Source organism: Paramacrobiotus metropolitanus, unplaced genomic scaffold, assembly GCF_019649055.1.
Source record: "Paramacrobiotus metropolitanus isolate TYO unplaced genomic scaffold, Prichtersi_v1.0 Parri_scaffold0000002, whole genome shotgun sequence".
NCBI lineage: Eukaryota > Metazoa > Tardigrada > Eutardigrada > Parachela > Macrobiotidae > Paramacrobiotus > Paramacrobiotus metropolitanus.
The window spans coordinates 1627621-1637765 of NW_026570222.1; the positions used below are offsets into that span (position 1 = coordinate 1627621).

Genomic DNA, 10145 nt, shown 5'->3' on the forward strand with positions numbered 1-10145 from the left:
AGACCTTTACAAACGCACTGTTTTTTATATTTAACATCAGAGTGTGATTTATTTATGCACATTACAGCTACAAATATTATCAACAATTTAAACTTGTCGACAACGAAAAAGATCTATTGTATTTTCATGGATAATCCAACTTTCCTTCGAAACATAAAAAATGAACTTTATAGCGCAAAACAAATGCTCAAGAACATAACAATTCAGAACTTAGAAAGTCTTGTACTTGCGATGTGGTGTGGCTGTAATACAAAATAATCACATTATACAATTAATTATCTATTAAAAGTCCACACATAAAGTGCGACATGATTACATATGCTGAAGTGTAAGGAACAAGTCGTCATTTAGGAAGCCGTGTGTAATATCAGGGTCATTGCCTGTTTAAGGGATGTTATGTTGTCATTCATTATTATTATGGTGACATTAATTACTAGTGCTACCATGAACCTATTCGGGCTGCTGTACATGCAAAAGAAAGTCGTGATAATTACAATCGTTCGGCAAAAACTTACAACGGAAGCTCTCGCGCCGTGAATGCCTGATGTTGGGATTTATCATCTGCCGGTAATAAGTTAATTACAACATGCAATCAGTACGTTAATCAGTAATTACAGTGTGCAACCCGTACACATCCGATCTCAATTAAATATTTGCTCATTAAAAATCTGTAACCGATTGTTAAAGTTCCTTTTAAGCTTTTTTAAGTGCTAAACTGTTACCTGTTTTTCACACAAGATATCTCTAACCTAGTTCGGTTAATAAAAATGTGTTTTTACTACTTATTATAGTCATTATTACTAGTAGCTTGTGATACAAGAATTCTAATGTGCAAATGGATTCCGTGCTTTAATGATAGATCAAGTCCTTCTGTTAGTAAAATGATTTTTCAATAATTAAACAGTAAGTAAATGCGGAACCGTAAGCAGACTTAACGCTGCTTTGGGAGCCACACAAGTGAATTACGGTTGAAACGATTTAATTCTACAGTTTTCATTGCGCACAAAGTTCAAGGTCAACTGAATGAATATTTGCTCTCTGGCATTTAATATAATATTTGAGTACTTGCAGTTGCGTGCCGGTAAAAGAGCAACACAAAAAAGCACTAATACGATACTTCACTAGCTTCAAGCCACTTTGATATTAATTCGTATTAAGTGATAGACACGGTAGCCGGGTAGAGATATGAAGCGAAGCACAATTCAAATTGTACGAGTACAAATGCTGCAGTTCGCAATGCGTGGATACCAAAAGAGAAAAAATTAAATGGGATAATGGAAATGGAACCATTATTTAATAGGTTCACGAAACAATCCGGAGTAATTATAAAATGACCTACTGAGTAGCTATTTTATAAAAAAACGCTTACAACAAATTCTGTCATTATTTTGCGGCATGGTACATTAACACTTCACACAAAATTGTGCGGTAGCTCTTTAACGGCACCTTATTATGACTGTGCAAGGTTTCCTGGCTTTGCATAAAACGTTTATTTTGGTGTTCCTGTAGGGACAACATTATAACACCACATAATGTGGAGAACCAAGAAATTTGCAACATTTTACGAACTTAAGCTGAAGTTTATATGATGAACCCGCTTACACAAAAAAAGTAACAACCATAGACTTCACAGATTACTGGATTCAGGATTCAGTTGTCTGTAAACCTATTTTGGTGTCCAAGATATTCGACCGCCACTCACTTTCAGGCTACACATTTATAACCAATCCATCGTAAACCCTTGGTTCAGTGCGGGAATACAAAATACTGGTAAGTATTCATTCACAATCGGCATTGACAGCAGTAGTATCACTAGTGTGTGCTGCATGCGATTAACATTCTAAAACAGTTGTACGGATCTGCGTGGTATTTAGAGCGTTTAAATTGCATTCTATTGTTGGAATATGGTCAATATACATTTTACATTGTTCTCCTGTTGGGATACAGAGCGTATAACATGGGACACTAGCCACGGACAATGGTCAGCGCCAGTGCCGGAATGCGGAGATGCGTGTAACTAAGTGGAAAAGAGGACGATTTGGATTTGTATGTTAATGAAAAGCTTCATTTACAATGTTAACGTCTTGTGCAGCCAAATTTAATAACAATCCCCCATAAGAATCGATCTTTTCAGTCTGCTTCGCTTTCAGGATCAACAAAATTCTTTCGTTTTAGATAGTTGGGAATCATTAGGTTCATTTTTTAATTTGAAATAAATTAGTCAGCTCAAGCTACCGCTTATTAGATCAACCAACATTTCCCTTGTTCGGAAAAACGCTAAAATTGTTGCCTATAACGCCCTATTAATTTTCACCTCCCAAAAGCAACCACAGCCGACGTACGTAAAACTAAAATCGTGAAATAATACAGTAAATTTGAAACAAATAATTTATTGGCTGCTAATCATCCTGTTTCCTAAAAGATCATCAAACAGGTATCTCCGCTTGAGTTACTGCAGTGTACTCATCAGATATCGCGCGTTAGTTTATTTCGTTAGATAAATCTTACACAATCGCAAGCGTTCTACGGTATATTCAATTGACATAAGACCGGTCTGCGTGAAGGCGACCCGGAAATTAGAAAGATTCTGAAGAAAAATTTAATGTAACAACACATGCAACAAATACCAAAATATGAAAAACAAAAAAATTGTTCAGTCATCAAGTTCAATAGTAGTATTACAGTTCAAAGAAAAGGATGCCACAGCGTGATTTTCTTTTCTGACCATCTTTCGGAAGGGAAGTCGTTGCTGTAATGTCGATAAACTTTTTAAAGATTGAGAGACAAATGGACTAGATGGCGAAGCTTCACCAAACACGGATCGCGCAAACTTCGCTTTTTTCGTATTATCTCTGGGCTTTGCAAAAATTTTTTTTCCACTTCGCAGAGGTTCGTCTGGACTGTCCAAAATATTCACAATAGACTGAGTGTCTGCTGGACTGCTAATCAAAGTATTGAACATCGGATGAGGGGAATTGTCGGTATTTCTTGAGCTGGAAGAGTTCGATGGGTTCATAGAGGGGCTACAGAATACGATGTCGGCCGGCATTGGACTACAAAGCATCAATTTTTAACTAGCTATCGAACCTTTTCACAAGCTACTTTTCAGCCAACAATCGTGCACAAAACATCAGCATGGTTTATTTTGTTCCGGTCAACGTTTATTTGTAATAAGTATTCTAGGAAATACTACTCAAATACGGCAGACATTCACCTGAAACACTGCCAAGCGATGCAGTCTTAATTACTGCACAGTTTTTCCACTTTTAATAGTTAATGACGTCAAAGTAGCATTGCCCAAATACAACTTCTACAAATATAACAATGATTTCACGACTGGAATTCCAAAGTCCTACCTCTCGTGAATGAATCTTTTGACCTGGGTTTGAGGGACATCCGGTCGCTCTTTTTAACAACTTTTCCAGTGTACAGATCTTTAGTTCCAATCGTTTGATACGCTCATCACGCTCCCGAAGTTCTTCAAGCAGGTGTTTATTCTTATTTACCATGGACTTAAACTGCTCATCTAGCTTCACTTGATGGGATCTAGACTTCGCCGTCTCGTCTCGCATTTCTTTGTCGTTACTTTTCATTTTTTCCATTTCCCTAGAAAAAATGCAGCGTTGCGGTTTGCATAAACAAATCTATCACAATTAATAAAACGCTCACATCTTCAGGGCTTCAATGCAACACATCAAGGAATCTCGGACAGCTGTGAAATCCGCGTTACTCTGGATATTGGCCAGCATGCCCTTTACGTCGGTAACGGAGCCCGTCATTACACAAGACACCCTGTAAAAAAATAGGCTAAAATTTGTTGTTGTTTTCCATTGCCATATTTGGTGGTAAAGATTGTGCTAACGGTATTTTGTTATACTGTACAAAACATGCCTATGCTACTTGATGAAAGAATAAAACGAATGCACTTTTAACTTATGCAGTGTTAATTAAGGAAAATCAATAATAAAAATTTACAAATTAGTTACTGGAAAACTTAACGTCTTTGGCTAAAGGAAAACTTACATAAATACTGTCTGTTTGCATACGCTCTCGTATACAGTAAAAGCGTTAGACAAAAAAAATAATAAAACACGGTTGTCCTTAAATACAGTCGATCCATTATTTAAGGAAAGAGGGGAAACAAGAAAAGCACTCCTTGATTTACCGCCCAACATCACGCACTATAACAATAAAATAACGAACCGTTGGAGTTTCTCAGCCTCGTCTCGCCATGTCTTGCATTCCTTCCGCAGCTTCTCGTTCTCCTCGCGGCTCTTCTCCAGTTTCATCCGAGTTCCCGACAATACTGTCATCCGTTCCTTATACTGTTGGATTTCAGATTGACGGGCGCTGCAGGTTCGCTCAAGATTTTTTATATGTTCGTTGGATTTTTCCAGCAACAGCTTCTGCTCATTGACTTCATGCAATGCTTGTTCGCATTCGCGAGCCTTTGTCTGACATTTTTCAATCCACTGCTGAGCATATTCAGCAGCAGCGTCTGAAATACTGATATCTGCGGATTGAGATTCATGCTTCAGGAACAAGCGGACCACTTTCTGACTGGAACACGGCGTGCGACATTCTGGGCACTTTCCCGCGGACTGCAACGTCAAATCAACAGTAGCAGATCACAGGTTTAAAATAATCTTCAGAATTATTGAACTACCTGCAACCACTGTGAAATGCAAGCAAAGTGATACACGTGTCCACATGGGATGCTTGAAAATGGAGAAGTCTCAACATTCAACGACGACGAAGAACCCAAGCAAATGCTGCACTGGACAGCCATATTTAAAAGAAGAGCATAACCACAAATTTTAGCAGCCAATTAGAAAGGTGGTTTAAGAATCTGGAAAAAATTTTGATAGCTATACATGTTTCATCGACATCGTGGTAAAAAACCGAAAAGGAAAAAATAGCAGGTTTGTCGCCGTTTGTGACCATAACAAACTACAGAATAACAAAACATTTGGTCCGCGTGGTTTTTGAGTGGATCAGCACAAACAATCCACCGAGGCGGGCGTGGAACGACAGGGCAGACAGTGCAGTGCAGTTTGTTGGCATACTGTATTAAACCGTGAGTTTGTGAGTTGTGAGCACCGGGCCACCGGGAATTTTTATAAAATTAATTTACCGCAGTTCCCATTTTACATTTTATTAAAACACTCAGTTTTATGATTTCATTACGGACATTAATCACCACAAAACGCTAATGCCGAATAAGAATTGCAATATGCACGGGTATCACCGGGCTCAGTGTTTGCCATGAAATTATGGCATTCGAAAAATAAATAAGTCCATGAACTGGCGCGACGCATTAACAATTAAAAAAAATAGCAAGAAACTCTATAGTTTTTAGATTACATACAAGAAAAAGCTCCGCCATCAACATGGTAAGCTGAGTGCTGCGTGAGTGAAAACATTAAGTTACTAAAAACAGTTGTAACATTAAGTTACTAAAAATCAGACATCATCTATTTTTGCCGGGCAATCTTTTGGCAAAAATTTGCAAACCACCAGCATCGTATATCACAAACTCACAGCCACATCAATGACTTGAAATTTCGGGAAATCAAAAACAGCACTTATGTACAACACAGATATGATAAAGAACAGAAGACGAAAACCTTTTCAAACAATTTTCAATCGGCCTCGTGGATTTTCTAATTCCACTTCCAAACTGGTCAGATGAGCATGATCACGGAAAACATCGGGGACTCTACTGGCCTCCATATACATTCTGGCACTTGATTTCGGTCCAGTAGCTTTTACAGCGAACTATTTACCACAAACACAAAATTAAATCACACACAACAATTCAACAAAAGGGTGTGAAAAAAATGAGTTCACCGGTATTCTCTGCGTACCTTGAACCAGTTCTTATCTTCCATTGTAAACCCATCATGCACGTCGACTCCCCGAATTCTTATGGGCTCACCTAATAATTCACTTCTTTTGAAGTTAGCTTTGCAATTGGCTTTTATAATCGATCCAACATGCGATTATCTGAGGAACCGGAGACTTACCCAGAAAATTTTTTATATGTTTGTTGTTTGTGAAATAATCAACGGCTTCTTCGTATGCATCGATATGCTCATACCGCTCTGCAAAATTTTCCAGACCTAAGTTAAAAGGTGAATGTAAAATGACTAGGCTGAAGACAGCATACTTTTAACGCGACGTTTTGCAACTTGCCCAAAACCGACGGTAACCAGTCCAAGCACAAATGCGATTTGGGTGAGTCTCCGAGTGATGGGATCCACTTGTATCGCCATTCTGACAGCACGATTTGCAATCAGGTAGGAACTGTATCGGCGGGGCTTTGTGATATCTTTCACCGCACATCTTCTGAGGAGCGTACAACAGCTGCCAGAACTAGCGAATCTGGTCGCATCGTTCCAGTATTCCAACTTTTAACAACTTTTAACCGGTCCGTGGCAACCCACTGATTCTGCTTCACCCAAGCAATCCACTACTAATATTACCAGGGGACTCTGATAAAACGTTATACGATCTAACCAACAGATCAGCAAGAAACACACATAAAAAAAAGTGCGCTTACGAAAGTTACAATTTTGTATTGGAATACTGATATATTATTGTGCTTCTAACCGAATCTAACGATCTTTAAAGAGATTCAGTATCCGCCGAAACATCGCGATCGTTTTCGATAAAAATTTTTAAAACTTGACAGCACGCGAAGTAACTGTAAGGAAGGAAGCGGATGCCCGAGGGCGGCTGAAACTGCCCAGAATGATGGAGATTCGTGATTCTCGCCGAGACTGCAGACTGGCAGTGTGTCATTTTGACGTCACTAACAAACAGGGATATTACAGTGCGCCAACAGGAGAATTATGCATTCGCTCTGTTTCTGTTCGAGTGCTGTCATATGGGCGGTGGTGCAATACCGTGGCCATAGCACTAGCGCTTGATTTAAGAATACTGTAAGCATTTTTATCACACGTTTTTTGCTCGTTTGCAAAGGATGGTTTTTTGTGAATTTTCATGTATCTGCCCAATTACCAAATAGCATAGTTTGCAAACGCGCGGTATTTAAAAAGTGCCGGGCTCAGCACTAGTTGTTATGGGCCTACGATGACTTCCCGGCACACCTTAGGCGCACGGCTGCCAACCGCCACAGGGTACCATCCCGGCGAGAATCATCAATTGATGAGTGGAGACAAAAAACTGAAAAAATATCCGCCTAGGCGCCTACAGATACTCGCTTCCAACAGATTTCTGATCCTGCATTGCCCCTTTTTTGTCCGGCTGGAGTAAAAATCGGGGGCATATTGATCTTTTCATTGGGCTCGAGGGCGGAGGATGGGGAGCGCCGTCTTTTGATGGCGCCATGTTCCTCTGGCCCAAGGTTGCACGTCCTACTATCTGTAGCCGACCTTGTGAAAGTGAAGCTGTTAAGAAATTCCTAAAGTTTGTAAGGTCTGCAATCAGTGCAATGTTTCTAAATCTGTTTTATAGTTTTTGAAGTTTATGCGGTAATTATCATATTATGTCTGCTGACGCCACCCCGGCCCAGTGCCAGTAGTCCGTAGCTCCGACTCCATATACCTGACGTATGTCGCGTAACGAGGGTACGAGTGTATTAAAGCATTCATTTTTGGAACAAGGAGGTTCCGAACTTCCGGTTTCTCGTGACAAAAAAGACAATATATATATATATATATATATATATATGTGTGTCCTATATGTCTATTAATTGTCTATGTCATAATATTTTGTCTTAGTATTATTGCAATATCTGGCTTCTACTGCCGCTATCGGTACTTGCATGCTGAATCCGTTTAGTTATCTACTTAAATTCAATTTTTATTTGATATCATCGGTATAAAAGTCTGTTATTTTTTTCCGTCAAGATGGAGGCTTACGTGTGCCTCAGTTTTAGAATACCGTTTAGCCGTAGAAATGGATAAAATTTATTTTGCTATCGGGCCATGTACAGTATCAGTTGTTTACCACAAATGCTTACAACATGATCTGTTTAAATTAAACCGTTTAATAGTTCCGTAGGCGTCGCACGGTAAACCATTATCGATGCATTCAGCTTCGTAAGCCACTTACTCGCAGTCATAAATCATTACACACCGAAAAGCAAAACGACTTTTCGAAGCGCTTCTTAAACAAACACGTAACAAATCAAAGAGCCTATTTTCTTTGGCAAATTCATATGTATCTTTGATAGCCAGCATAGTGTCTGAATCAAGCGGCAACTTTAATCGATGTGCGATTACAGTAAAGTAAACATAATAAAATCCGTTGTGCAGTTTGACAGTGACCGAAACAAGCAAGTTATAATTGTTCCTTATAAGTGCAAGGACGACCTTTCGTCAACGATTTTTGCACCATGTTGTATAATTATGGTAAGCACTAACAATAAGCAGCCCGCCTGTCCTGCAATGTAGAATCCTTGGAAGGGATTCAAATCAAAATTCTAGTTAAATTATTTGGGCTGCTTGAGCAGACTTTCCATATGCGCAAGAACTTTAACATTTGAATTTGAAAGTTTATTGGGTAGGCAGTGCTGTGCATGTATACTGTAATTGTCGACCACTGGATACGCTTAAAATATGAAAAGTTTTAATTAAAGAAACAGACCATATCTTCCACTGTACTGTATAGTCCGTAATAACAAGCTAGAAATTATACAACCATATACTGTAGCACCGTATTAATGATATTGAGCGTTAAAATAGGGCACGGGTGGGTACGCGAATCAGGAATCATACAGGTCGCATTGATTTATTTTCTCAAGTGCCTCGCAGAAGGTGGATCGCAAAGGCAAACACGGTGTGATCTCCTTTAGGCGCTCACACGAGTGCACAATATGGGCACTTGAGTTCCGATTGTATGTTTCTTGTCAATAATTGGTCCAGGATTTATTGAATTTTACCTGACACGTAACCATTGGGATGTAGTGACCTACCACCCGGCAAATGTTTAAAGCTGCATAATAGTGCATAGGTACGAATGCATGTTACGGTACGTATATAGATATGTGCAGCAGGAAGCGCCACGGCGGGTTAGCTCTGGCAGGCGTTAACATGTTGACAAGCCATGGACTGCACGCTGGAAACTAAACCCGTCAGAGAAATTAGGACTACAAACATGATTCTACTCTGTTCGAATGAATGAATTATTTAATAACTGGCAGTCTACAGGAAAAAGGACTCTGGACTTGTGACCTTCCTCCCTACAGTTCCATAGATGGCATATTGCATACGCACAATGCAAAAATGAACTACGACCCTAAACTGTATAGCATAGCGTGCCGACGTTGCCCCGTCTACCGGTAATCCAAGCGGCCTGTTTGTTCGTTTCATTAAATATCGAGTGCAGGTATGATTCAGGACAATATTTCGCTTTCCTCCCTCTTTACAGTCACGGTACAATGCCGCAATGTATTGCTTTATGCGGATGATCAAATGGTACAGTCCTGAATCACCAACATGTACGCGTAATAAGGCAACAGCCAGCACAACTCGGCAGGGCTGCGCTCCAGTAATCTAATAAAGCACCTAGAAGTAATAACGGACGGCGTTGGTGAAATATGGATAGGCCATTATGTGTGCGCCATACGTGGCATTTTCCAGATTTGTGTGCGAGTGCCGGGAGAGAATGCATTTGGTATCTTTTCGGCTTTTTGTGCAATATAACTGGGCATTATGACCGACAAAACCCTTATCGATCGCAACTACCCAGCCCACCTGTCAGTAATTTATGATAGTTAAATCACTGGAAATCTACGAATAATCTATACAAAGCCAAGCCAACGGAATAAGCTAATAGGTCTATACACTACCGTTATGAGTAATCTGGTATTAACAAAAGCACAGTGCGACAAACATGCTTTGCATAGAAAACGGCATTATTATTACTTATGGTGCTATGAAATACTAAAATAATTGGAATGGGATAGTGATATAAGTGCATCTTGTACAAATATAGTTAATATACCTTCACTCTTATTATTTTTGTCTCTTGGCATAATCCATATTTCCGAGATCTGGAACAGTGCTATATAGCTAATTAGAAAGTTTTCCGCAATAAGTCAGTAAAATTAAAATTCCATACTATTACTTTGTACTCTTAATTATTACCATTTCACTGTTCGTGACCTTTAACTCGGA

The 10145-nt window shown here is 39.3% G+C and overlaps 2 protein-coding genes across 2 annotated transcripts; both read right to left on the reverse strand.

Moving 5' to 3' along the window:
• Nucleotides 1-2478: 2478 nt before the first annotated feature.
• LOC129588391 (E3 ubiquitin-protein ligase TRAIP-like) lies at nucleotides 2479-4934 on the reverse strand. Its single transcript, XM_055482590.1, has 5 exons — nucleotides 4667-4934; nucleotides 4204-4601; nucleotides 3670-3792; nucleotides 3357-3606; nucleotides 2479-3053 (listed from the first exon to the last, which is right to left on the reverse strand). The coding sequence occupies exons 1-5, from the start codon at nucleotides 4787-4789 to the stop codon at nucleotides 3024-3026; spliced, it is 924 nt and encodes a 307-aa protein (XP_055338565.1). The 5' UTR covers nucleotides 4790-4934; the 3' UTR covers nucleotides 2479-3023.
• Nucleotides 4935-5166: 232 nt separating this feature from the next.
• On the reverse strand, nucleotides 5167-6676 carry LOC129587657 (uncharacterized). Its single transcript, XM_055481491.1, has 4 exons — nucleotides 6170-6676; nucleotides 6027-6104; nucleotides 5868-5938; nucleotides 5167-5778 (listed from the first exon to the last, which is right to left on the reverse strand). Exons 1-4 carry the CDS (start codon nucleotides 6273-6275, stop codon nucleotides 5632-5634), a joined length of 402 nt encoding a protein of 133 aa, XP_055337466.1. The 5' UTR covers nucleotides 6276-6676; the 3' UTR covers nucleotides 5167-5631.
• Nucleotides 6677-10145: the final 3469 nt, after the last annotated feature.